At 43.4% G+C, this 25,891-nt stretch overlaps 1 protein-coding gene across 2 annotated transcripts in view; it reads left to right on the top strand.

The window, feature by feature from the left end:
- Positions 1-532: 532 nt before the first annotated feature.
- Positions 533-25,891, top strand: part of LOC115108058 (26S proteasome non-ATPase regulatory subunit 1-like) — a 105,156-nt gene continuing 79,797 nt past the window's right edge. The window contains exons 1-15 of one of the 2 annotated variants that reach the window (XM_065008932.1): positions 533-771; positions 9,765-9,808; positions 9,942-10,015; positions 10,148-10,317; positions 10,568-10,776; positions 10,999-11,142; positions 11,670-11,896; positions 12,312-12,369; positions 12,484-12,612; positions 18,136-18,224; positions 18,424-18,502; positions 18,608-18,781; positions 18,983-19,094; positions 22,372-22,568; positions 24,868-24,963. In XM_065008932.1, coding sequence (XP_064865004.1) covers positions 756-771; positions 9,765-9,808; positions 9,942-10,015; positions 10,148-10,317; positions 10,568-10,776; positions 10,999-11,142; positions 11,670-11,896; positions 12,312-12,369; positions 12,484-12,612; positions 18,136-18,224; positions 18,424-18,502; positions 18,608-18,781; positions 18,983-19,094; positions 22,372-22,568; positions 24,868-24,963 — 1,818 coding nt within the window. In that variant the 5' untranslated portion in view covers positions 533-755. The remainder of the gene's footprint in view (positions 772-9,764; positions 9,809-9,941; positions 10,016-10,147; positions 10,318-10,567; positions 10,777-10,998; positions 11,143-11,669; positions 11,897-12,311; positions 12,370-12,483; positions 12,613-18,135; positions 18,225-18,423; positions 18,503-18,607; positions 18,782-18,982; positions 19,095-22,371; positions 22,569-24,867; positions 24,964-25,891) is intronic. The other variant, XM_029631975.2, reaches the window with a different exon arrangement.

Genomic DNA, 25,891 nt, shown 5'->3' with positions numbered 1-25,891 from the left:
CTTTCATGATTCATTCATGTTTTCAGGCAATTCATTCATAGTTTTGAAGCCACTGCTTGTTAACCAATTGCAATAACCAAATCCTCCAGTTAACCAATTACAATAGACTTATCAAACATATTTTATTTTGAAAGAGCAACAATGTATTGCACCTCTTTACTTTAAGTTATGTAGAAGGACTGATAAAAGGGAGATACATGTAAGTCACACAAATCCATTTTCATTTAAAATACGTACTAATGATGATACAAAACTCGTCTAAAATAAACATTCACTGTCATTATTTCTGACTGAAGATTACTAATATTTTTTTTCTCTCCAGCGCTAGGGTTGCAGAAAAACGTGTGTATGACATAAAAATAACTGATTCATGCGAGACTGGCAGAATAGACGCCGGTTTGTGGAAACAAAATCATACCGAAATGATGCATTACATTTTTATAAGATTCGAAATATGCAGTCTTTTGACAATGATTTAAATCATAATTTTTCTTCGCCCTTTTCAAGAATCAGCCAATTTGACAAGGATGAGCAGTAATTTCACCAGGCACTAACTATAAATACCTAACTATGGGTCTTTCGGAAGGTGGCTTTCATTATTGAGAAAAACAATTATTTTCAAGAGACAAGTGTCCCTCTTGAGAACAACGGACACTTTTACGGTCCTTTCAAGATTTAGATTTTCCACAAGTTCATTGTTGCTAACAAACGGAACCTGGGTTCTTGGAGTTGAGGGGGAGAATAAAGAACCAAACATGATAACATCTGCCGGTAAGCAGTAACGTTAGCAAATGTGAGCATGGAATACGGGAAAGATGCCGAGTCACATAGCTGGCTACCTATTTTACAAACTTTTCAAGCGAACTAACGTTACCAAACTAACTAGCTAGAAACCGACAAAATGTATTCCAAAACATTATTGTTAGTTAGCGTTAGCTCTATTGTTTCATGACTATAGTCGGCATTAGCTGTTGGACAACAATTGAGCTAACGTTACCTAGCTAGCTGGTTAACGTTAACTAATGTTAGCTGGCTGGCTATCCAAACTCAGCTACCTAAACTCAGCAAAAAAGAAACGTCCTCTCACTGTCAACTGCGTTTATTTTCAGCAAATTTAACGTGTAAATATTTGTATGAACATAAGATTCAATAACTGAGACATAAACTGAACAAGTTCCACAAACATGTGACTAACAGAAATGGAATAATGTGTCCCTCAACAAAGGGGGGGGGGGGGGGGGGGTCAAAATTAATAGTAACAGTCAGTATCTGGTGTGGCCACCAGCTGCATTAACTACTGCAGTGCATCTCCTCCTCATGGACTGCACCAGATTTGCCAGTTCTTGCTGTGAGATGTTACCCCACTCTTCCACCAAGGCAACTGCAAGTTCTCGGACATTTCTGGGGGAATTGCCCTAGCCCTCACCGTCCGATCCAGCAGGTCCCAGACGTGCTCAGTGGGATTGAGATCCGGGCTCTTCGCTGGCCATGGCAGAACACTGACATTCCTGTCTTGCAGGAAATCACGAGCAGTATGGCTGGTGGCATTGTCATGCTGGAGGGTCATGTCAGGATGAGCCTGCAGGAGGGTACCACATGAGGGAGGAGGATGTCTTCCCTGTAATGCACAGCATTGAGATTGCCTTCAGTGACAACAAGCTCAGTCCGATGATGCTCTGACACCGCCCCAGACCATGACGGACCATCCACCTCCAAATCGATCCCGCTCAAGAGTACAGGCCTCGGGTAACGCTCAATCCTTTGACGATAATAGCGAATCCGACCATCACCGCTGGTGAGACAAAACCGTGACTTGTCAGTGAAGAGCACTCTTTGCCAGTCCTATCTGGTCCAGTGACGGTGGGTTTGTGCCCATAGGCGACGTTGTTGCTGGTGAGGACCTGCCTTACAACAGGCCTACACGCCCTCAGTCCAGCCTCTCTCAGCCTATTGCGGACAGTCTGAGCACTGATTGAGGGATTGTGCGTTCCTGGTGTAACTCAGGCATTTATTGTTGCCATCCTGTACCTGTCCCGCAGGTTTGATGTTGTGTTGTTACACGTGGTCTGCCACTGCGAGGACGATCAGCTGTCCGTCATGTCTCTCTGTAGCGCTGTCCTAGGCGCCTCCTTGCAGCATGCCTAAGGCACGTTCACGCAGATGAGCAGGGACCCTGGTCATCTTTCTTTTGGTGTTTTTCAGATTCAGTAGAAAAGCCTCTTTAGTGAACTATGTTTTCATAACTGTGACCTTAATTGTCTACCGTCATTAAGCTGTTAGTCTTAACGATCCTTCCACAGATGCATGTTCATGAATTGTTTATGGTTTTTTTAAATTTATTTTATTTCACCTTTATTTAACCAGGTAGGCAAGTTGAGAACAAGTTCTCATTTACAATTGCGACCTGGCCAAGATAAAGCAAAGCAGTTCGACACATACAACGACACAGAGTTACACATGGAGTAAAACAAACATACAGTCAATAATACAGTATAAACAAGTCTATATACAATGTGAGCAAATGAGGTGAGAAGGGAGGTAAAGGCAAAAAAGGAACATGGTGGCAAAGTAAATACAATATAGCACAATAAAACACTGGAATGGTAGTTTTGCAATGGAAGAATGTTCAAAGTAGAAATAAAAATAATGGGGTGCAAAGGAGCAAAATAAATAAATGAATTAAATACAGTTGGGAAAGAGGTAGTTGTTTGGGCTAAATTATAGGTGGGCTATGTACAGGTGCAGTAATCTGTAAGATGCTCTGACAGTTGGTGCTTAAAGCTAGTGAGGGAGATAAGTGTTTCCAGTTTCAGAGATTTTTGAAGTTCGTTCCAGTCATTGGCAGCAGAGAACTGGAAGGAGAGGCGGCCAAAGAAAGAATTGGTTTTGGGGGTGACTAGAGAGATATACCTGCTGGAGCGTGTGCTACAGGTGGGAGATGCTATGGTGACCAGCGAGCTGAGATAAGGGGGACTTTACCTAGCAGGGTCTTGTAGATGACATGGAGCCAGTGAGTTTGGCGACGAGTATGAAGCGAGGGCCAGCCAACGAGAGCGTACAGGTCGCAATGGTGGGTAGTATATGGGGCTTTGGTGACAAAACGGATTGCACTGTGATAGACTGCATCCAATTTGTTGAGTAGGGTATTGGAGGCTATTTTGTAAATGACATCGCCAAAGTCGAGGATTGGTAGGATGGTCAGTTTTACAAGGGTATGTTTGGCAGCATGAGTGAAGGATGCTTTGTTGCGAAATAGGAAGCCAATTCTAGATTTAACTTTGGATTGGAGATGTTTGATATGGGTCTGGAAGGAGAGTTTACAGTCTAACCAGACACCTAAGTATTTGTAGTTGTCCACCTATTCTAAGTCATGGTTCATTGAAGAGGTATGGGAAACGGTGTTTAAATCCTTTACAATGAAGATCTGTGAAGTCATTTGGATTTCTACTGATTTATCTTTGAAGGACAGGGTTTCTAGTTTAGTTAGTACCTGCATCACATTAGCTGTTACCTTGTTGTAAGGTGTCAATAAAAAAACACATATTTTGACCAATGTGTAAAATATGTTAATTGTGTAGGTAGTGATCAACGAAAACCATTGGCCGAAACCTTACTTATCAGTCATATTTAGAGGTCAACCGATTATGATTTTTCAACGCCGATACCGATTATTGGAGGTCCAAAAAAAGCTGATACCAAAAAATTGGCCGATTTAAAAAAAAAAAAAAAAAAGAAAGAATTTGTATTATTATTAAATTTAAAAAAAAAAGTTTAATAATGACAATTACAACAATACTGAATGAACACTTATTTTAACTGTAATATAATATATCAATAAAATAAATTTAGCCTCAAATAAATAATGAAAACAGCTCAGAACATGAGAACATTTGAAAGCTGGTGGTTCCTTTTAACATGAGTCTTCAATATTCCCATGTAAGAAGTTTTAGGTTGTAGTTATTATAGGACTATTTCTCTCTATACCATTTGTATTTCATATACCTTTGACTGTTGGATGTTCTTATAGGCTATTTAGTATTGCCAGTGTAACAGTATAGCTTCCGTCCCTCTCCTCACCCCTACCTGGGCTCGAACCAGGAACACATCAACAACAGCCATCCTCGAAGCATCGTTACGCATGCAGAGCAAGGGGAATAACTACTCCAAATCTCAGAGCGAGTGACATTTGAAACGCTATTAGCGCGCACCCCGCTAACTAGCTAGCCATTTCACATCGGTTACACCAGCCTAATCTCGGGAGTTGATAGGCTTGAAGTCATAAGCAGCGCAATGCTTGAAGCACAACGAAGAGCTTCTGGCAAAATACGCAAAAGAGCTGTGGGTAACGCATGGGTAACGCTGCTTCGAGGGTGGCTGTATATGGAATACAAATCGTATAATAACTACAACTAAAGACTCATGTTAAAAGGAACCACCAGCTTCCAGTTCTCATGTTCTGAGTAAGGATTTAAAAAATTTTTTTTTACATGGCACATATTGCACTTTTACTTTCTTTTCCAACACTTTGTTTTTGCATTATTTAAACCAAATTGAACATGTTTCATTATTTATTTGAGGCTAAATTTAGTTTATTGATGTATTATATTAAGTTAAAATAAGTGTTCATTCAGTATTGTTGTAATTGTCAATATTACAAATAATGAATAAAAAATTGTCCGGTTAATCGGTATCGGCTTTTTTGGTCCTCCAATAACCGGTGTCGGCGTTGAAAAATCATAAGCGGTCGACCTCTACCAGGAACTTGCAGGTGCCTTGTTGGAAGAGTGGGGTAACATCTCACTGGCATTTCTGGTGCAGTCCATGAGGAGGAGCACTGCAGTACTTAATTCAGCTGGTGGCCACACCAGATACTGACTGTTACTTTTAATTTTTGACCCCCCCCCTTTGTTCAGGGACACATTATTCCATTTCTGTTAGTCACATGTCTGTGGAACTTGTTCAGTTTGTCTGAGTTGTTGACTCTTATGTTCATACAAATATTTACATGTGTTTGCTGAAATCAACACAGTTGACAGTGCGAGGACATTTTCTTTTTTTGCTGAGTTTAGGTAGCCGGGGGAGTTCTTTACTAATTAGTCAACTTATTTCATCAGTCAAGTAAAAGGGATAAGCGAAAACCCGTAGACACTATGCCCGCCATGGAATGAGTTTGACACGCATTCTAAGATCTTCAATATGCGCTTCGGAATTCGATAAGAAGTACATGCCCAGTTGCATCCTTACCTGTCTGTCTTCACTTGTACTTCGGCGCTGTGATGCTTGAGAAGGATCCGATCACGTGACTGGCATTGGCTAATAGGAAATTAGATATCTGAGTGAGCCATGTGAGTGAGAGATGGCTTCGGAGCACTGCAATTGGCAGCTAGGGTATAATGCCCAAGGGCATAATGTCCAGTTTGGCCGCAAGGCATGGAAATTCAAGGCCCTAAATTGCAGCCCTCCTATCCTCGTGAAGTAGAATAGTAGCCTAGGCTATACAGTGTCGCCCGGCAATACACTTTTTATAAATGCCCATGTGGTAACCTACCGTTTGTATAACAGGCAATTTACCATTAATCACGTTCATTTGGTTACATTAATTTCTGTTAAGGCATGTATTAAGTACAGTAATTTACTGTTCTCATTCTCGGGGTGGAAATGTTATTTGCAGAGTTCACAACCTGCTATACTTATGAGAAATACGTTTTTGTTTGTTTCATATCATTTATGTGCTCCTTGTGGGTATATCTCTGTCCTGTTGATGGAGTACACGCACCTGAAATGCTGTACACACCACTCTCGTGCGCTGCAAAATAAATGTACACATACATGTTATTCAATCATTGCACCCACACTTCTTGCGTGCGACAGCGAGCGCCTGCGTGGCCAGGCGCTGAAATAGAAGTTGGTTCTATTTGTGACGTTTAAGTCCTGCCTCAAATCTCCTCATTGGTTTTTTAGAAGGATATATGCACTTGCCATCTCCTCCATTGGTTTTTAGGAGCATATAGACACGTTGGTGATTTGAAAGATGAACTGACGTCCATACTCCAGTCGGTTGTACTAATGCACCGTAAAGTTGGTTGGCATCCGCCATATAAAGTCCAAAGAAGAAAAAGAAGCCTGTAGGAAGGTGGAGAGATGATGAGAAACAAATGCGGTGTACTGTTTTATCTGTGGGTTAATTGTTGGAGTAGAGGACCTTGTGCATTTGAGGTAAAATAACAACCCAATGTTTATGTTCCAGGACAAATTATCTAATTAATATAATTAGTTGAGTTTGTTTTGATATTTCAACCTGTGTGTCCTGATCACTTCTGGTGTGGGTGAACAAAAAAAAGTGTGCGCAATGGCAGACGCATGTTTCTTGTCCAGTTTGGTCAGCATGTGAGCATGCATTGAAGAACCTGGCCTTGCAAATGTCAAATGTAGGGAAGTGCCCAACTGGGCTTCTATCATTTTTTTCTTCTTCTTCACCTCACACAGTAAGCCAACAAAGTCAGTTTCTTTTTACTTCCATTTAAATTATAATAGTTCCTCACAATATTTGAGAAATGTTTCCAACAACCTCCCCCTCGATAATCAGCATTGCTGATCAATAGGCTATGGACATGTTGCGTGTATTTGTTTCAATTTTAGTGATGGTCAATTTCATCTTCATATTATAGCATAGCTGTCCCTTTCATGCTTTCCTTGTCAATTCATTATCTTCTAGGCTACATTCGGAAACTCTAAGGTATGCCTAGGTTCTTTAATACGTTTTAAAGAAAAAAATATTTGCTATTGTATCTGACATAGCCTGGTGGCTTTTGATCCTCTCCAACCTGGCATTTCTTAATTTGTTCATTAATATTTATAAGAAATAACCTGAATAATAATAGTAATTAAATGCCATAATGGTAACAAAGTGTAATGGCTTGTTTCAAATCGGTTTTATTAAGAAGCATATCCATGTAAACAAGTGTACAAACAGAATTTTGACCTTCCTATTTTTTGACCTCCCTTATTCTGTTGCCGCAGAGGGAGGAAATGGCTCAGGGATTTCCCCATAATGCCAATGGTGACTTTAAAACAGAGTTTATAGGTTGTGATGGGAGATAACTGATGATGGATCAACAACATTGTAGTTACTCCACAATAGTAACCTAAATGAGAGTGGGGGAAAAAAGGAAGCCTGTAGAGAATATTTCAAAACATGCATCCTGTTTGCAATAAGGCACTAAAGAATAACTGAAAAAATGTGGCAAAGATATTACCTTTATGTCCTGAATACAAAGCCTTATGTTTGGGGCAAATCCAACACAACTCATCACTGAGTACCACTCTTCATATTTTCAACCATGGTGGTGGCTTCATTATGTTATCGGTACGCTTGTCATCACTAGCTTGTCCAGTCATACACAAGAAGACTTAAGGCTGTAATTGCTGCCAAAGGTGCTTTAACAAAGTACTGAGTAAAGGGTCTGAATACTTATTTAAATGTAACATATTTTTTAAAATCTGAACTTGTTTTTCTTTGTTATTATGGGGTATTGTGTGTAGATTTTTTCATTTGGTTGGTTTAATTTTCAAACTAACAAAATTCCTAAACAAAACCACGACCATGCAAGTAATTTGTTTATTGGACAAAAATGCTCACGTTAAATCCATTGATGACTATCATCACTTGTGTCCCAATCTTCATATTACTTTTGCTTTGGAAACTGCACAATAGTCGCTCTAACTGCGATGTGAATAGGCGATATTCAGTAGCCTATATCCCCAGGATATAGCCCTGTCTTCCCTAATCTGCATCGGATGCTCTCATAAATGCACCACAACTCACAATGTTTCAGAGACAGGGCCTAAAACGAACACCCCCACTGCCAAATGCGGGTAGATTTAGGCATTGGCGGGTAAGGATGTTTAATATACCAGCCACGTTGACGGGTGGTCACACTCAGTGCTCTACAGTGTGAGCATTTCATAAAAATTGTCAAAAGTCAAGTATGAGCACATGTGAGTTGTGTAGTTAAATAAATGCTACAGTAACTGTTTTCAAAGTATGTCTGTCAGAGGTGCGCGCGCAACTCAATATTAGGAAAGTGTTCGTAATGTTTGGTATACGCAATGAAATTATGCAGAATTATACATTTATAGACTATTTTAATGTATTGATTTCTCTTTATTCAACCCACCCTCCCTTCATCCACACAATATTTCATGACCCTAAGCCCGCCCATCCCGCGGATATGACTGCGGGTTGAGTCAACTCGCGCATCTCTAGCCCAGACACCCAGTGCAGGCTAAGTGGCACGGTGCACTCTCGCTATAAGGGGGACATTGGCTCTGCTGGTACGCACTTGATCAATGAGACACATTTGACATAAGTTCCGAAAGTAACAGTTCTACTACCTAGCAGTTTTTCATGTTCTATTATTGAAATAGTACCGAAGTTTCGGGATACGGTGCAGCACTAAGTTAGTACTTAGGTAAAATTGGCTGAATGCTTCCAGAAATGTGCCGCGATTTTATTTATTTTGATGATGTATGTTGCTGATGGGATATGTAGATAGGGCGAGTCGGTCAAGGATCGATTCGGACAAGGTGGTCAATTATATGACAAGCGACAGTTTTATTCAGAGTAAAGATATCTGGTACAGCGTATATACGGGCCCTTCTGTTAGCTCATGAGGAACCAGCAAAAAGAAGCCCCGCTAACAGTTAGCACAAGCTTTAAATACAGAACAGAAAGTAGGTTGATTCTAGAAGATCGGATCTTTGGATTGGTTCAGGCTGGGGTGTAGTCTTCCGCCATTGGCTCAGTTGTCTGTCCGTCATCGTAGAATCCTCTCTTCGGGCCTGTTCTTGGTCACACCATGTTCAGCTAGAGAGGGAGATTTTGTGTGTGCGCTGTCCTCAGTCACACAATGTTCGGCTAGAAAGGAGATTAGGTGTGTGCGTTTGGTGTGTCTCCAAGTCTAGGCTGTCTGCCAATGTGTGGGTGTCTTATCTGGGTGTCCTCGGCAGCTAGTGTGTGTAATGTGTGTGCGTCCTCCCTGTCCTCGAGAGTTAGTGTGTAATGTGTGTGCGTCCCTATCTTCGGGATGTTGTGGCCGAACTGACGGCTAGCACCTGTGGCTAGGATGTATCCTGTTTTGACAGTGTTGTGGATGACTTAAGTGAGTGTGTGTGTGAGAGATATCCTGTATGGGACCTAACATGTTTTACTGTGAAAATACGTTGTCTCAGCTATAGCAATGTAATGTCACCTACATAAGAATTAGCACTCCCTTACATGTACCAGTAGTCACCAAAACTGGTTTGCCCTTCCTACATGTAGTATTTTAGTATACGTTGTTCATATTGTCACACAAACAAGCATATGTCTGTGAAATGTCAATGAAGCACTGAGCTTCCCGCTAGCTTTTTATTTTCAATGCCGCCTTTTAAATTTATTTCAGCTCGTGTCGTGCTAATTTTGCTATTTGCGAGCTGTGAAAACAACTTGAAAGACAATTACCACAAAATGTAAATTCCTCAAGTTTTGTCAAGAAAGCTGCACCACTCTGTCAACAGAGCTCTGTGCTTATCAGATGTATTAAGCTAACCCACTGAATGATTCATAACATATATTTAACATATATTTAACCTGTTTGGGCTTCACATGTAGCTAATTTAACTAGCTAGGAAACTATGACAAACGTTAACTAGCTAGGTACACATATGTATCAGGTTTTATCCATGATGTTGAAACTGACTAGCTACATATTCTTTGATTTCAGCTGGAATCATTTCGCTCCTGGATGAGGAGGAGCCCCAGCTCAAGGTATCATAAACACAGCTTGTTATCCAGTGAGAATACACCAGGGGTCACCAATCCTGGACCTAGAGTACACCAAAATCCTATTAGACCATGATCTTTAAATGTTATTCTAACGTTGGGATTGTTTTGCTTGTAGGAGTTTGCTCTGCACAAGCTGAACTCCATTGTCAATGACTTCTGGGCTGAGATATCGGGATCTGTTGACAAAATGTACGTTTTAATTTTTTTTTATTATAAGGAAATGATGCACAAAGTTGTCCGTTTTATTGGAAGAGACACATAACAAGGTAAAGTTCTTCATGATAAATGGGTTTATTTCTAAATGGTGTTCTCTCCTCACAGCGAGGTCCTGTATGAAGATGAGACGTTTCGGAGCAGGGCGTTTGCTGCCTTGGTGGCTTCTAAAGTGTTCTACCACCTCGGGGCATTTGATGAGTCATTGAACTATGCTCTGGGTGCAGGAGACCTTTTCAATGTCACAGATGACTCTGAGTATGTGGAGACCATTATCGGTGAGTGATGTCACAACTGCATGTGTCCCTAAGTACACAATCTTGATGATGACCTCAGGGTCCTGCTGATCTTTAGGCTTCCCTTTTGTTATATTACCCATAGACACCTCAATAACGTTCAATTGATGTATACCCACTGACCAGCGTTGCTAATTCAGATATCAACTCACTGATACCACAAATCACAGCGGTTAATTATTCCTCAGCGGTATAAAGCAGTTATTTGATGACCTCTGTCTCTCCCTCTTAGCCAAATGTATCGACCACTACACCAAGCAACGGGTGGAGAATGCTGAGCTTCCCGAGGATGAGGAGAAGAAGAGCATCGATCCCCGGCTCGAGGGCATCGTCAACAAGATGTTCCTGCGGTGCCTGGGCGACCACAAGTACAAGCAGTCCATCGGCATTGCCCTGGAGACGCGGCGCCTGGACATCTTTGAGAAGACCATCCTCGAATCGGTCAGTGGTTCCCCTGGTCGTCTTCTGAAACAATTCTGTTTTGGTTACACAAAGTTTAATTTGACTACTTAATGTAATCAAAAATTATTAGCTTCATGAAAATCCACAGATCATTGTCTTTTTGGTTTAGCCTACATTTGAATGGAATGTTGTGGTGTAAATGTATTTCTTCCAGTAACAACTTGCAATCCTAACCCTCTTCCTTTTTCTCGTCTTCAACAGAATGACGTTAGTGGCCTACTGGCCTACAGCTTGAAGGTCTGCATGTCACTGATGCAAATTAAGAAGTTTCGCAATGAGGTACTCCGAGTGCTAGTCAAGCTCTACATGAATCTGGAGAAGCCTGACTTCATCAACGTTTGCCAGGTAACAGGAAGAAAGGACACTTCAATTTGGGCTCAGATTTCTTTTGGTATCCATTCAGCTTCCCACAGTTTGGTGGTAGGATGGTGGTTCTCCGATTTCACCATCTGAAACTAACATCTTGACCCAGTGGAATTAGTCATATAATGACAAATTACTTTGAAAATTATCACATGCACACCTTATTGTTAGGGGGGTTTGTGAGAAACTGCACGAGGAAACGAGAAGACAAACACTATAAACCACTTTTATTTGTAGCAATGTTGTGGTCTGAGGTGGGTCTTCATCAGGACAAACAGGTTGCATGTGCCCATACTCACATGTACTGCCAGCAGAATCAATCGCTTTGAGGCTGACTAGAGATTACCGGTCTTAATTCCCCCACCTAAATCTCTTTTTGTTTTGGTTACTGCAATTCAGCTTTTAGCTGCAAATGTGTTCAATGTCAAATAAATACACTTTACTAATACAGGGAAGTAACCACTTGACCACCATGCATCACACTCAAACTTTGTCTCGCTCCTCCACAGTGCCTGATCTTCCTGGATGACCCACAGGCGGTGAGTGACATCCTGGAGAAGCTGGTGAAGGAAGACAACCCGTTGGTGGCCTACCAGATCTGCTTCGACCTGTATGAAAGCGCCAGCCAGCAGTTCCTCTCCTCGGTCATCCAGAACCTGCGCACTGTGGGCACGCCCATTCCTGCCGTGCCCGGCTCTACCAACACGGGCACCGTGCCCACCCTGGACAAAGACAGGTAGGCGAGGTGGAGGGTACAGCCTCAAGGTCTGAAGGGTAGGTAAAGGAAAGAAAAAATCATTCGCAAGGAGATTCCTGCAAAAATATTATTTGAAGCGAACATAGTTCAGAAGTGATATTTGATACCATCAATAGGAATTACAAGTGCTTTACGTGCGACTTGGAGAGACTTGTGGGCATCCTTATCATGTCTGAAATCACAAGTTATTTCCCCAAATGTTTTCTCCAAGGGAAAATGGGTAGAAAATGTAGTAAGATGTGTTAAAATTGAACGTCGGTGTAGGCAGAATATCTTGACATTTCACAGATGATTTACTGTGAAATGAAGTTGATTTTGCCAAGTTTAGCCAATCAGGATTCTATTTTCTCTTTGAAGTTGCATGGAAGTCATCATATTTTCTCCTTGGTCTCAGTGATGCTATGGAGACTGACGATAAGGCCGGCAGCTCCCCTGCAGGAAAAGCAGCAGATGTGAGTACGAAAGACCCAATGTTACCCCCACCTCTACCAGATGGTTGTCTTTTGCAATTTTAAATGGTTGTTGTCACCCAAAATAATTGGTCAGCCCTACCTCTGCTTGCATAGAACGATGAGCCAAAGGACCAGAATGCAAAGATGACAAAAATTCTCAGCGGCGAAATGGCCATCGAATTGCATCTACAGTTCCTCATCCGGAACAACAACACAGACCTAATGATTCTCAAGAACACAAAGGTAAAGGATGCCAGTATGAGTATTAGACATACAGTACCAGTCTCAAGTTTGGACACCTACTCACTCAAGGGTTTTTCTTTATTTTTTACTATTTTCTATATTGTAGAATACTGGGGTAGACATCAAAACTATGAAATAACACATGGAATTACGTAGTAACCAAAAAAGTGTTGAACAAATAAAAATATATTTGAGATGCTTCAAAGTCCAACTCAACCCAAACCATCTCAATTGGGTTGAGGTTGGGTGATTGTGGAGGCCAGGTCATCTGATGCAGCCCTCCATCACTCTACTTCTTGGTCAAATAGCCCTTACACAGAATGGAGTTGTGTTGGGTCATTGTCCTGTTAAAAAACAAATGATAGTCCCACTAAGCGCAAACCAGATGGGATAGCGTATCACTGCAGAATGCTGTGGTAGCCATGCTGGTTAAGTGTGCCTTGAATTCTAAATAAATCCGCAACAGTGTCACCAGCAAAGCACCATCACACCACCACCTACATGCTTCACGGTGGGAACCACACTTGCAGAGATCATCAGTTCACTTACTCTGTGTCCGACAAAGACACGCCGGTTGGAACCAAAAATCTCCAATTTGGATTCATCAGACCAAGGGACAGAGTTCCACTGGTTTAATGTCCATTGCTCGTGCTTCTTGGCCCAAGCAAGTGTCATTTTCTTATTGGTGTCCTTTAGTGGTTTCTTTGCAGCAATTCGACCATGAAGGCCTGATTCACATGGTCTCCTCTGAACAGTTGATGTTTAGATGTGTCTGTTACTTGAACTTAGTGAAGCATTTATTTGGGCTGCAATTTCTGATGCTGGTAGCTCTAATGAACTTATCCTCTGCAGCAGAGGTAACTCTGGGTCTTCCTTTCCTGTGGCAGTCCTCATGAGAGCCAGTTTCATCATAGTGCTTGATGTTTTTTGCAGCTGCATTTACATACATTTACATTTAAGTCATTTAGCAGACGCTCTTATCCAGAGCGACTTACAAATTGGTGCATTCACCTTATGACATCCAGTGGAACAGTAGTGCATCTAAATCTTTTAAGGGGGGGGGGGGGGGGGGGTGAGAGGGATTACTTCATCCTATCCTAGGTATTCCTTAAAGAGGTGGGGTTTCAGGTGTCTCCGGAAGGTGGTGATTGACTCCGCTGTCCTGGCGTCGTGAGGGAGTTTGTTCCACCATTGGGGGCCAGAGCAGCGAACAGTTTTGACTGGGCTGTACTGTACTTCCTCAGTGGTAGGGAGGCGAGCAGGCCAGAGGTGGATGAACGCAGTGCCCTTGTTTGGGTGTAGGGCCTGATCAGAGCCTGGAGGTACTGAGGTGCCGTTCCCCTCACAGCTCCGTAGGCAAGCACCATGGTCTTGTAGCGGATGCGAGCTTCAACTGGAAGCCAGTGGAGAGAGCGGAGGAGCGGGGTGACGTGAGAGAACTTGGGAAGGTTGAACACCAGACGGGCTGCGGCGTTCTGGATGAGTTGTAGGGGTTTAATGGCACAGGCAGGGAGCCCAGCCAACAGCGAGTTGCAGTAATCCAGACGGGAGATGACAAGTGCCTGGATTAGGACCTGCGCCACTTCCTGTGTGAGGCAGGGTCGTACTCTGCGGATGTTGTAGAGCATGAACCTACAGGAACGGGCCACCGCCTTGATGTTAGTTGAGAACGACAGGGTGTTGTCCAGGATCACGCCAAGGTTCTTAGCGCTCTGGGAGGAGGACACAATGGAGTTGTCAACCGTGATGGCGAGATCATGGAACGGGCAGTCCTTCCCGGGAGGAAGAGCAGCTCCGTCTTGCCGAGGTTCAGCTTGAGGTGGTGATCCGTCATCCACACTGATATGTCTGCCAGACATGCAGAGATGCGATTCGCCACCTGGTCATCAGAAGGGGGAAAGGAGAAGATTAATTGTGTGTCGTCTGCATAGCAATGATAGGAGAGACCATGTGAGGTTATGACAGAGCCAAGTGACTTGGTGTATAGCGAGAATAGGAGAGGGCCTAGAACAGAGCCCTGGGGGACACCAGTGGTGAGAGCACGTGGTGTGGAGACGGATTCTCGCCACGCCACCTGGTAGGAGCGACCTGTCAGGTAGGACGCAATCCAAGCGTGGGCCGCGCCGGAGATGCCCAACTCGGAGAGGGTGGAGAGGAGGATCTGATGGTTCACAGTATCGAAGGCAGCCGATAGGTCTAGAAGGATGAGAGCAGAGGAGAGAGAGTTAGCTTTAGCAGTGCGGAGCGCCTCCGTGATATAGACAAGAGCAGTCTCAGTTGAATGACTAGTCTTGAAACCTGACTGATTTGGATCAAGAAGGTCATTCTGAGAGAGATAGCGGGAGAGCTGGCCAAGGACGGCACGTTCAAGAGTTTTGGAGAGAAAGAAGGGATACTGGTCTGTAGTTGTTGACATCGGAGGGATCGAGTGTAGGTTTTTTCAGAAGGGGTGCAACTCTCGCTCTCTTGAAGACGGAAGGGACGTAGCCAGCGGTCAGGGATGAGTTGATGAGCGAGGTGAGGTAAGGGAGAAGGTCTCCGGAAATGGTCTGGAGAAGAGAGGAGGGGATAGGGTCAAGCGGGCAGGTTGTTGGGCGGCCGGCCGTCACAAGACGCGAGATTTCATCTGGAGAGAGAGGGAGAAAGAGGTCAGAGCACAGGGTAGGGCAGTGTGAGCAGAACCAGCGGTGTCGTTTGACTTAGCAAACGAGGATCGGATGTCGTCGACCTTCTTTTCAAAATGGTTGACGAAGTCATCTGCAGAGAGGGAGGAGGGGGAGGAGGATTCAGGAGGGAGGAGAAGGTTGCAAAGAGCTTCCCTAGGGTTAGAGGCAGATGCTTGGAATTTAGAGTGGTAGAAGGTGGCTTTAGCAGCAGAGAGAGAAGAGGAAAATGTAGAGAGGAGGGAGTGAAAGGATGTCAGGTCCGCAGGGAGGCGAGTTTTCCTCCATTTCCGCTCGGCTGCCCGGAGCCCTGTTCTGTGAGCTCGCAATGAGTCGTCGAGCCACGGAGCGGGAGGGGAGGACCGAGCCGGCCTGGAGGATAGGGGACATAGAGAGTCAAAGGATGCAGAAAGGGAGGAGAGGAGGGTTGAGGAGGCAGAATCAGGAGATAGGTTGGAGAAGGTTTGAGCAGAGGGAAGAGATGATAGGATGGAAGAGGAGAGAGTAGCGGGGGAGAGAGAGCGAAGGTTGGGACGGCGCGATACCATCCGAATAGGGGCAGTGTGGGAAGTGTTGGATGAGAGGGAAAAGGATACAAGGTAGTGGTCGGAGACTTGGAGGGGAGTTGCAATGAGGTTAGTGGAAGAACAGCATCTAGTAAAGATGAGGTCGAGCGTATTTCCTGCCTTGTGAGTAGGGGGGGAAGGTGAGAGGGTGAGGTCAAAAGAGGAGAGGAGTGGAAAGAAGGAGGCAGAGAGGAATGAGTCAAAGGTAGACGTGGGGAGGTTAAAGTCGCCCAGAACTGTGAGAGGTGAGCCGTCCTCAGGAATGGAGCTTATCAAGGCATCAAGCTCATTGATGAACTCTCCGAGGGAACCTGGAGGGCGATAAATGATAAGGATGTTAAGCTTGAAAGGGCTGGTAACTGTGACAGCATGGAATTCAAAGGAGGCGATAGACAGATGGGTAAGGGGAGAAAGAGAGAATGACCACTTGGGAGAGATGAGGATCCCGGTGCCACCACCCCGCTGACCAGAAGCTCTCGGGGTGTGCGAGAACACGTGGGCAGACGAAGAGAGAGCAGTAGGAGTAGCAGTGTTGTCTGTGGTGATCCATGTTTCCGTCAGTGCCAAGAAGTCGAGGGACTGGAGGGAGGCATAAGCTGAGATGAACTCTGCCTTGTTGGCCGCAGATCGGCAGTTCCAGAGGCTACCGGAGACCTGGAACTCCACGTGGGTCGTGCGCGCTGGGACCACCAGATTAGGGTGGCCGCGGCCACGCGGTGTGGAGCGTTTGTATGGTCTGTGCAGAGAGGAGAGAACAGGGATAGACAGACACATAGTTGACAGGCTACGCTAATGCAAAGGAGATTGGAATGACAAGTGGACTACACGTCTCGAGTGTTCAGAAAGTTAAGCTTACGTAGCAAGAATCTTATTGACTAAAATGATACAGTACTGCTGAAGTAGGCTAGCTGGCAGAGGCTGCGTTGTTGACTATGTAGGCTAGCTGGCAGTGTCTGCGTTGTTGACACTACACTAATCAAGTCGTTCCGTTGAGTGTAATAGTTTCTACTGTGCTACTGTGCTGCTATTCGGGGCTAGCTGGCTAGCTAGCAGTGTTGATTACGTTACGTTGCGTTAAAAGAACGACAATAGCTGGCTAGCTAACCTAGGAAATCGCTCAAGACTACACAATTATCTTTGATCCAAAGACGGCTATGTAGCTAGCTATGTAGCTAGCTACGATCAAACAAATCAAGCCATTGTACTGTAATGAAATGAAATGAAAAATGTGATACTACCTGTGAAGCGAAGTGCGACCGGGTTGTTGAGTGAGGAAGTTCAATTCGGTTGCAGTGTCTCCTACGTTAAGGACGACAAATAGCTGGCTAGCTAACCTCGGTAAATTAAGATAATCACTCTAGAACTACACACTCTAAACTACCCAATTATCTTGGATACGAAGACAGCAAAGACAACTATGTAGCTAGCTAACACTACACTAATCAAGTCGTTCAGTTGAGTGTAATAGTTGTGCTGCTAATCGGTAGACGGTGGACTAGCTAACGGTGGACGTTAGCTAGCTGGCTAGCTGCGGGGCAGTGTAGACTGCGTTAGGACGACGAAATACGATAATTACGCAATTATCTATGATACAAAGACGGCTATGTAGCTAGCTAAGAAGAAATTGCTAAGATTAGACAAATCAAACCGTTGTACTATAATGAAATGTAATACTACCTGCGGACCGAGTGCAGATGCGACCGCTCGCTCCAACCCGGAAGTACCTACTTGAAGAAACTCAGTTCTTCAAATTTTCTTCATTGACTGACCTTCATGTCTTAAGTATTGATGGACTATCGTTTCTCTTTGCTTATTTGAGCTGTTCTTGCCATAATATGGACTTGGCCGTTTACCAAATAGGGCTTTCTTCTGTATGCACAACTGATTGGCTCAAACACAATAAGAAGGGAAAGAAATTCCACAAATGTACTTTTAAGAAGGCACGCCTGTTAATTGAAATGTATTCCAGGTGACTACCTCATGAAGCTGGTTGAGAGAATGCCAAGAGTGTGCAACACTGTGAAGGCAATGGGTGGCTAATTTTTAGAATCTCAAATATAAAATATATTTTGATTTGTTTAAACACTTTTTTTTTTTGTTACTACATGATTCCATATGTATTATTTCATAGTTTTGATGACTTTACTATTATTATAATGTAGACAATAGTAAAAATCAAGACACTCTTGAATGAGTAGGTGTTGGTACTGGTACTGTATATATTGGATATATACTGGATTTTTTTAACCTCAAGGTTTTCACACATATTTTGTTGCTTCGTCTACCTATTCCAGGATGCAGTCCGAAATTCAGTGTGCCACACAGCCACGGTCATAGCCAACTCCTTCATGCATACGGGAACCACAAGTGACCAGTTCCTCAGGTATAGCCACTATGCTTTAACATCAACAGCTATAACATTAACAAATGGAGACTATCATCTTCTGTTTTGCCAGTCCAGTTTTACATTTCTCTTTTATTGTGAGGGTGGTAGTGGGGTACATTTACCTAGTGGTGTGAGGACATAAAGGAATAACGCTGCGTTTAAATGTGTGATGTGATTTTATTCATTATTTCAACAGAGAGAACTTGGAGTGGCTTGCAAGAGCCACCAACTGGGCCAAGTTCACAGCCACTGCCAGTCTTGGCGTCATTCACAAGGTAAACTTTTGCTGAAACAATTTAAACCTAAATGGATATCTGAGACCTCCTTTTGGTTTTCTGATTTTTATATAAAGAACCATATTTCACCCACATCTGTTTCAGGGCCACGAGAAAGAGGCGCTGCAGTTGATGGCCACATATCTGCCCAAAGACACCTCCCCTGGATCGGCCTACCAGGAGGGAGGCGGCCTGTACGCCCTTGGGCTGATCCACGCCAACCACGGGGGGGACATTATCGACTACCTGCTCAGCCAGCTCAAGAACGCCAGCAACGACGTGAGTGGCAACATGCAGATGCGTGACATTTATTGTGCCCAATTCCATAGCCTCCCTACCCCTTTGGTCACTTAGATTTGATCTTGTGTGTAAGCAGTATAGAAATAATTATCCGAAGCCCATCAGAGGGACATCATATCACATTTGAGTTGAATACAAAGTTGTCTTCGTGTCTGTGGTTTGCTTTGTTTCCTTCCACAGATTGTCCGTCACGGCGGAGGTCTAGGCCTGGGATTGGCTGCCTTGGGTACGGCCAGGCAGGATGTTTACGACCTGCTCAAGTCTAACCTGTACCAGGATGATGCAGTAACAGGTACATGAACCTGAACAGACAATAGGGAATTCAGTGCTATTCAAGTTTAAATGTAGCCAACTAGCATCTCTATGTAGCCTTTATAGAGTGTAACATGGGATGTCAAATCCCCTTCGGTAGTGAATTCAGAAAAACATTTTGATAAGAGTTCAGTGACACTAGCATAATCAACATAGGAGCACCGTGTTGTCCTATTGTATATCCTATAGGAGCACCGTGTTCTATATGTAGAGGTCAGAGATCATTGCGGCGTGGTCTGCATTTTTCATACAGACAAATATGGAAACGGTCATCTTTCTGTTTTGTATGCGTTCTCCAATATATTGTATTAAAAGCACCTTTTTGTTGCACTATTCTCACACACACAAACACTCATCATTCGCTGCTTCAAGTTCAGTAGCCTATACCTCTCCTCTCCTAGTTGGGCATGCAAGATCGTGTGTGACGATAGGCTAAATGTGTGATCTCAATGAAATGCATGGGCAGAGAAGCATGGTACAGTTTCTTACCAAGGAAATTCACTTTAATACGATTAGGCTACAGTTTATCTTGAAATAAATATTGATAATGGAACGAAGTGGAGGGCGCTCAACCAACGTGAATTGAGGTGCTATTGATAACCCATTTATTTGACTCTGGCTGCAAATCGTCCTGCTCCTACAAGGTAGGCTATAGGCCAGGGGTATTCAACTCTTACCCTACGAGGTCCGCAGCCTGCTGGTTTTCTCTTCCACCTGATATTTCATTGCACCCACCTGGTTTCCCAGGTATAAGTCAGTCCCTGATTAGAGGGGAACAATTAAAAAAACGCAGTGTGACTGGCTTCGACGTCCAGAGTTTAGTTTGATGGCTATAGTCTGGCTATGCAAAACGTTAGACAGAGTTTCTTCATTTTTGCTGCCTTAAGTTTCAGTAGCCTTCCTCTACTAGTTGGGCATGCGAGATCAGGTGCATATGTGATCTCTATTAAAGGAATGATCCAACCCCCCCCCCAAAAAACAAAACTCCTTATCAATTTGGTGAAAGCCTATGTGTTCTATCAGTGGGTAAAATAAGTGTTCACCATGATTTAATTTATAAGTGGTCCATCTGTAAAATCAGGAAATCGTGTAGGAATTTAGCTTAGATGTGCTCAGTCTGACCGGTGTACTAAATTATTCAACTCAGTTTCTCCTTCAAGTACCATCTCGCAATGCGCCCTGTGTCTGTTGCCATAGCAATGCACCCTGCACTCGCTCTGGGCATAGAGGAACTGCAAGCTGAACTCTGTGAGATGAACTCCTAAATTGATAGTACAGTTTGTTTAGGCAATTTTACAACTAGCTCCTTCACATGATGATATTGACTTTGGTATTATTGTGTACAGCCATTTTAATCCTCGGGTAGCCTTTTATTTTGTTTAAATATATTTCTGGGATGGAAAACACTTAAGTGTAAACTTAAACGACTAAAACCCAGATATAAAGTATGTAGAAAAGATAATGGACCTATTTAAAAAAATATATATATATCTTTGAGAACTAACAATCACCAAAAGCTAGACGGAGAATTGGCAATTCCAAAAACAATGAATTTAGCAGTATTTTATGTTTGAGCAAAATAACACATTCATGGATAAATTAATAGAATTGCCAATTAGCTTTAAAACTGCTAAATGTTCTCTCAGCTGCATGGAAAAATGTGTAGAACTGCAGGAAACTTGCTTTAAAACTGAAGGAGTTGCAGGAAATTGGCTTAAAAATAGTAACTATCCACCCAAAACCACTCATTCCTTTAATTGACAGTGTTAAATAACACTGAGAACAATATTCAGCTCAAGTCGACTCATCTGCAATGCTTTCTCTATGGGCTGGCAACCTATCAAACGTAGCTACACAGAATAATACCAAAGACAATATCAGCATGCAATGTACCAAGTTAACTTTAAAATTGCCTAAACAAACTGAACTATCAATTTAAGAGTCTACAATCTCACCATGTTCAACCTGCAGATCGATGTGCCTCAGAGAGGAAGGAGTCTTAACGTTCACAATGGCAGATATACTTTTGAGAAGTTGGGGAAATGTTGCCCATGCACTGTCAATTCTGGGAAAAGGAGTGCGCTCCTTCAAGGGGCGAAGGGGAGTTTATTGGGCGCTAGCTCAAAACCCAACATAAGCACGAATTTCGTCAACAAGAAGTACAACATTACAAATCTTTTCAAAGATGTGAGATAGTAAGTTGATTATCTGTAGTATCGTATAGCTTTATAATCGTGACATAACGTACTTTTGAGGAAAATAGGCACGTTTATCGACATACACCGACTTTGAGAAGGGGATTGTGTGACAATTAGCTTAACGACTGCGTGACTCAGCATGACAACTTGAACGCGATTCGTTGACAGTCTGCTGCGTGGGGCGTTATACATTTCTTTATTCATTGTATTCCTATCTGCTTTCTATAATATATCTGGCAACAGCACCATGCAAAGCACCCTGGACTAAAAAGGCAGACACAAATAGGAAAAATGAAGTTAAATGACACATTTCTCAAGGTAGGAATATCGCAAAAATATGATCAATGGCTCATTCGAGAGAAGAAATCTTTCTGAGTAAAGACATCGGCCAGTATTGAAATTTGACATGTATGATAGATGTTTTTGCGATCTAAAAGTTGTATTCCTGTTAACTTCCAGTGTAGTCAATGACTTCATCATGGTGCTACGTCATACCGGATGGATTTCTGGCTGCTTAAACGCTGTTAACTCAAATACAAATGAAAACATGAAATGACCCAGAACATCACTCAGAGATGCACAAAAACATTATAACATTCAAAATGGGTGAACCTTTCCTTTAAGGTGGGCTAGATTGTGGAAAACGTAGCTGAAGTAAAAGCGCAAGTGTCCGTTCTCTCTCCAATTCTGGCTCTTTCAAGCTGTCAAGCCTATTGGCTGATATAGCCCAGTAATACCGATAGCTTAATATAATTGGCCACGTGAGAATCTATGTATTTCTTGGTTATTTTTGCCCATTTTGGTTTTGACTATAAGGCACGAAAATTGCTGGGACCATGGCTGCCAAGCAAGCTGTGTCACATACGCCTAAAATAACAATTGCAGGACTGCGGTTTGGTACGGGACCAGTTCTTGCGGGTGGGAGTCGGACAAAAGGCCAGCGGGAGTAGGCACGTGTAGTATGAAAAGTTGTAGGAGTGGGTGGGATGAAGAAATCCGTCCCGCACAGACCTCTACCATCATGCGGTGCTCATGTCTGCGTCTGCCCTCTGTTCCCAGGTGAAGCTGTGGGGTTGGCCCTGGGGCTGGTCATGCTGGGCTCGAAGTCGGCACAGGCCATTGAGGACATGGTGGGCTACGCCCAGGAGACGCAGCACGAGAAGATCCTGCGCGGCCTGGCCGTTGGAATCGCCATGGTTATGTACGGACGCATGGAGGAGGCAGACACGCTCATCGAGAGCCTCTGCAGAGACAAGGTAACAGTCACACGCACACACTCTTCTTCCATTATGCTTGGTGATGATGGGTATATGGCTTCTCAGCACTTTGCATTGTAAGGGGGGAAATTTGCCTTATCTGCTACCACCATATTTATTCACATTTATTCCTTGGCTATGCACCCATGACAGTTAACCCTTTTGCCTATTGTCGCCAAATGTGGTTGCTTTTGCTTTTTTCCTGCCTGTATTCATCTGTTTCAATTTACTGTGACCATTAATACCTCTCTTGAACTGTACAGCTCTGGAAAAAATTAAGAGACTGCTGCATATTTTTCTTAAATCAGCATTTCTACATGTATGGCTTCCATTCCAGTGTCTGTTGAATTCCAACACAGGCACACCTCATTCTACTGAATGAGGTACTAATTAGGTGATCATCTGAACCAAATCTTATTTAACTAGGGAAAGTATAAAAAACACTGCTGTGGTCATCACTCTCCTCTTGCAATAGGACCAGCTGGATGGCAAAAGCAGTGCTAGTAGTACCTCAAAAGTAATTGGAATTAAAAATAACAATTGACCATGCCAAAAGAGTTGAAAAGGAATGTTTTGAGTGAGTGAAATAAGGGTTCAAATCTGGCTTTACTGGCAGAGGGATACAGTGAGTGTCAGGTTGCTTCCATCCTTACAATTTCAAAGACGGCGGTTCATAAGGAAAAGGTCAAGCAGCAGACATTGGGGACAACAAAGCTACAGACCGGCAGAGGGCGAAAATAACTCCACCGACGGGGATGACCGACAACTCATTTGAATGTCACTCAACAACCGTAGGATGATATCAAGTGACCTACAAAAAGAATGGCAAAAGGCAGCTGGGGTGAAGTGCATGGCGAGGACGGTTCGAAACAGGCTCTTAGGGGCGGGGCTGAAGTCGTGCAAAGCTAGATAAAAGACCAATGAGAAGAAAAGAAGAGCCAGGCTGAGGTTTGCAAAAGACCATAAGGATTGACCTTACTCCAGTCCTCTACGGTCCATCTTCTCGGATGAGTCCAATTTTCAGCTTTGCCCAACACCTGGTTGTCTAATGGTTAGACGGAGACCTGGAGAGGCCTACAAGTCACATTGTCTCACACCCACTGTGAAATTTTGGATCTGTAATGTTCAGGGGGTGCTTCAACAAGGCTGGAAATCGGGCAGATTTTTCTTTGTGAAGGACGCATGAATCAAGCCATGTACAAGGTTGTCCTGAAAGAGAACTTGCTTCCTTCTGCTCTGACAATGTTCCCCAACTCTGAGGATTGGTTTTTCCAGCAGGACAATGCCACACAGCCAAGGTGTGGATGGAGAACCACCAGATCAATACCCTGTCATGGCCAACCCTGTCAGGGCCTGAACTCCATTGAAAACCTCTGAAATGTGATCAAGAGGAAGATCGATGATCACAAGCCATCGAACAAAGCCGAGCTGCTTGAATTTTTGCGCCAGGAGTGACACAGTCACCCAACATCAATGTGAGAGACTGGTAGAGAGCATGCCAAGAAAATCCAGGTTATTCCACCAAATATTGATTTCTGAACCCGTCCTAAGTTAAAACATTAGTATTGTGTTTTAAAAATGAATATGAACTTATTTTCTTCGCATTATTCGAGATCTGACAACACTGCAGCTTTTTTGTTATTTTGACCATTTTCTGTAAATAAATGTTCGAAATTACTATTTTTATTTGGATTTGGGAGAAATGTTGTCAGTAATTTATAGAATCAAACCAAAATGTTCATTTTACCCAAACACATAAATAGTAAAACCAGAGAAACTGATCATTTTGCAGTGGTCTCTTCATTTTTTGGTTGGAATAATATTGTGAAAATGCTGATGCCCTTTTAGTGTAAAAGCTGTTCAATTGAAATTTCAGCCTGTTTTGGTGGGTGTCGGCCTGCCCGGTGACGACATCAGACGGTAAACTAGTTAATAGACCAATAAGAGTTCCATACCTCTGTCAATAACAGCTACATTTCAGTTTTCCCCTCCCCCATTTAGACAACTCCCTGACAGTTCTATCAAAATGCTTGCTTGAGAAATTACTCTTTGCTCAGAAGTTTTTTTTCTTTTTGGCTATTTTCATTGAAAACAATCACCGTAAGGTTCTTAATTGTTACCCAGAAATGATTTGATATTGAGATGAAAATGTCTGCATTGGACCTTTAAAAAAAAAGTGTTAGATGTCAAATAAGATGTAGATGTTGTTGACCACACATTGTTGCCATGGCTAGACTCACTGCTGCAGACTCGTCCCTTAACTAAGGCTCTGTGTGTTCTGTCACTGTGTCTGCTCTAGGACCCGATCCTGCGACGCTCCGGAATGTACACAGTGGGCATGGCCTACTGCGGCTCCGGAAACAACAAGGCCATCAGACGTCTGCTGCATGTGGCTGTAAGTATCCTCCTTCCCCTTTCTCACGCAAGACACCGACAACCAGGTAACAGAGCAGGCCATGGATAGCCAAGCTATTAAGTATTGTAATTGCGAGGATGGTTATGACAGTCTATTATGTGTTGGTATAATATATACAAAAGTATGTGGACACCCCTTCAAATTATTGGATTCCAAACTGCCTCTGGAAGCAACGTCAGCACAAGAACTGTTCGTCGGGAGCTTAATGAAATGGATTTCCATGGCTGAGCAGCTGCACACAAACCTAAGATCACCATGCGCAATGTCAAGTGCCGCCATTGGACTCTAGAGCAGTGGAAATGCGTTCTCTGGAGTGATGAGTCACGCCTCACCATCTGGCAGGCCGACAAATTAATCTGGGTTTGGCGGATGCCAGGCAAAACGCTACCTGCCCAAATGCATAGTGCCAACTGTAAAGTTTGGTGTAGGAGGAATAATGATCTGGGGCTGTTTTTCATGGTTCAGGCGTTCAGGCCAGGCCCCTTAGTTCCAGTGAAGGGAAATCTTAATGCCACCGCATACAATGACATCCTACACAATTCTGTGCTTCCAACTTTATGGCAACAGTTTGGGGAAGGCCCTTTCCTGTTTCAGCATTTACAATGCCCCTGTGCACAAAGCGAGGTCCATACAGAAATTGTTTGGTGTGAAAGAACTTGACTGGCCTTGCACAGAGTCCTGACCTAATCCCCATCTAACACCTTTGGGATGAATTGGAATGCCGATTGTGAGACAGGCCTAATCGCCCAACATCGGTGCCCAACTTCACAAATGCTCTTGTGGCTGAATGGAAGCAAGTCCCCGCAGCAATGTTCCAACATCTAGTGGAAAGCCTTCCCAGAAGAGTGGAGGCTGTTATCACAGCAAAGGGGAGACCAACTCCATATTAATGGCCATGATTTTGGAA

Source organism: Oncorhynchus nerka, linkage group LG24 (genome assembly GCF_034236695.1).
Source record: "Oncorhynchus nerka isolate Pitt River linkage group LG24, Oner_Uvic_2.0, whole genome shotgun sequence".
Lineage (NCBI taxonomy): Eukaryota > Metazoa > Chordata > Actinopteri > Salmoniformes > Salmonidae > Oncorhynchus > Oncorhynchus nerka.
This window is presented reverse-complemented; position numbering and strand designations above follow the sequence as displayed.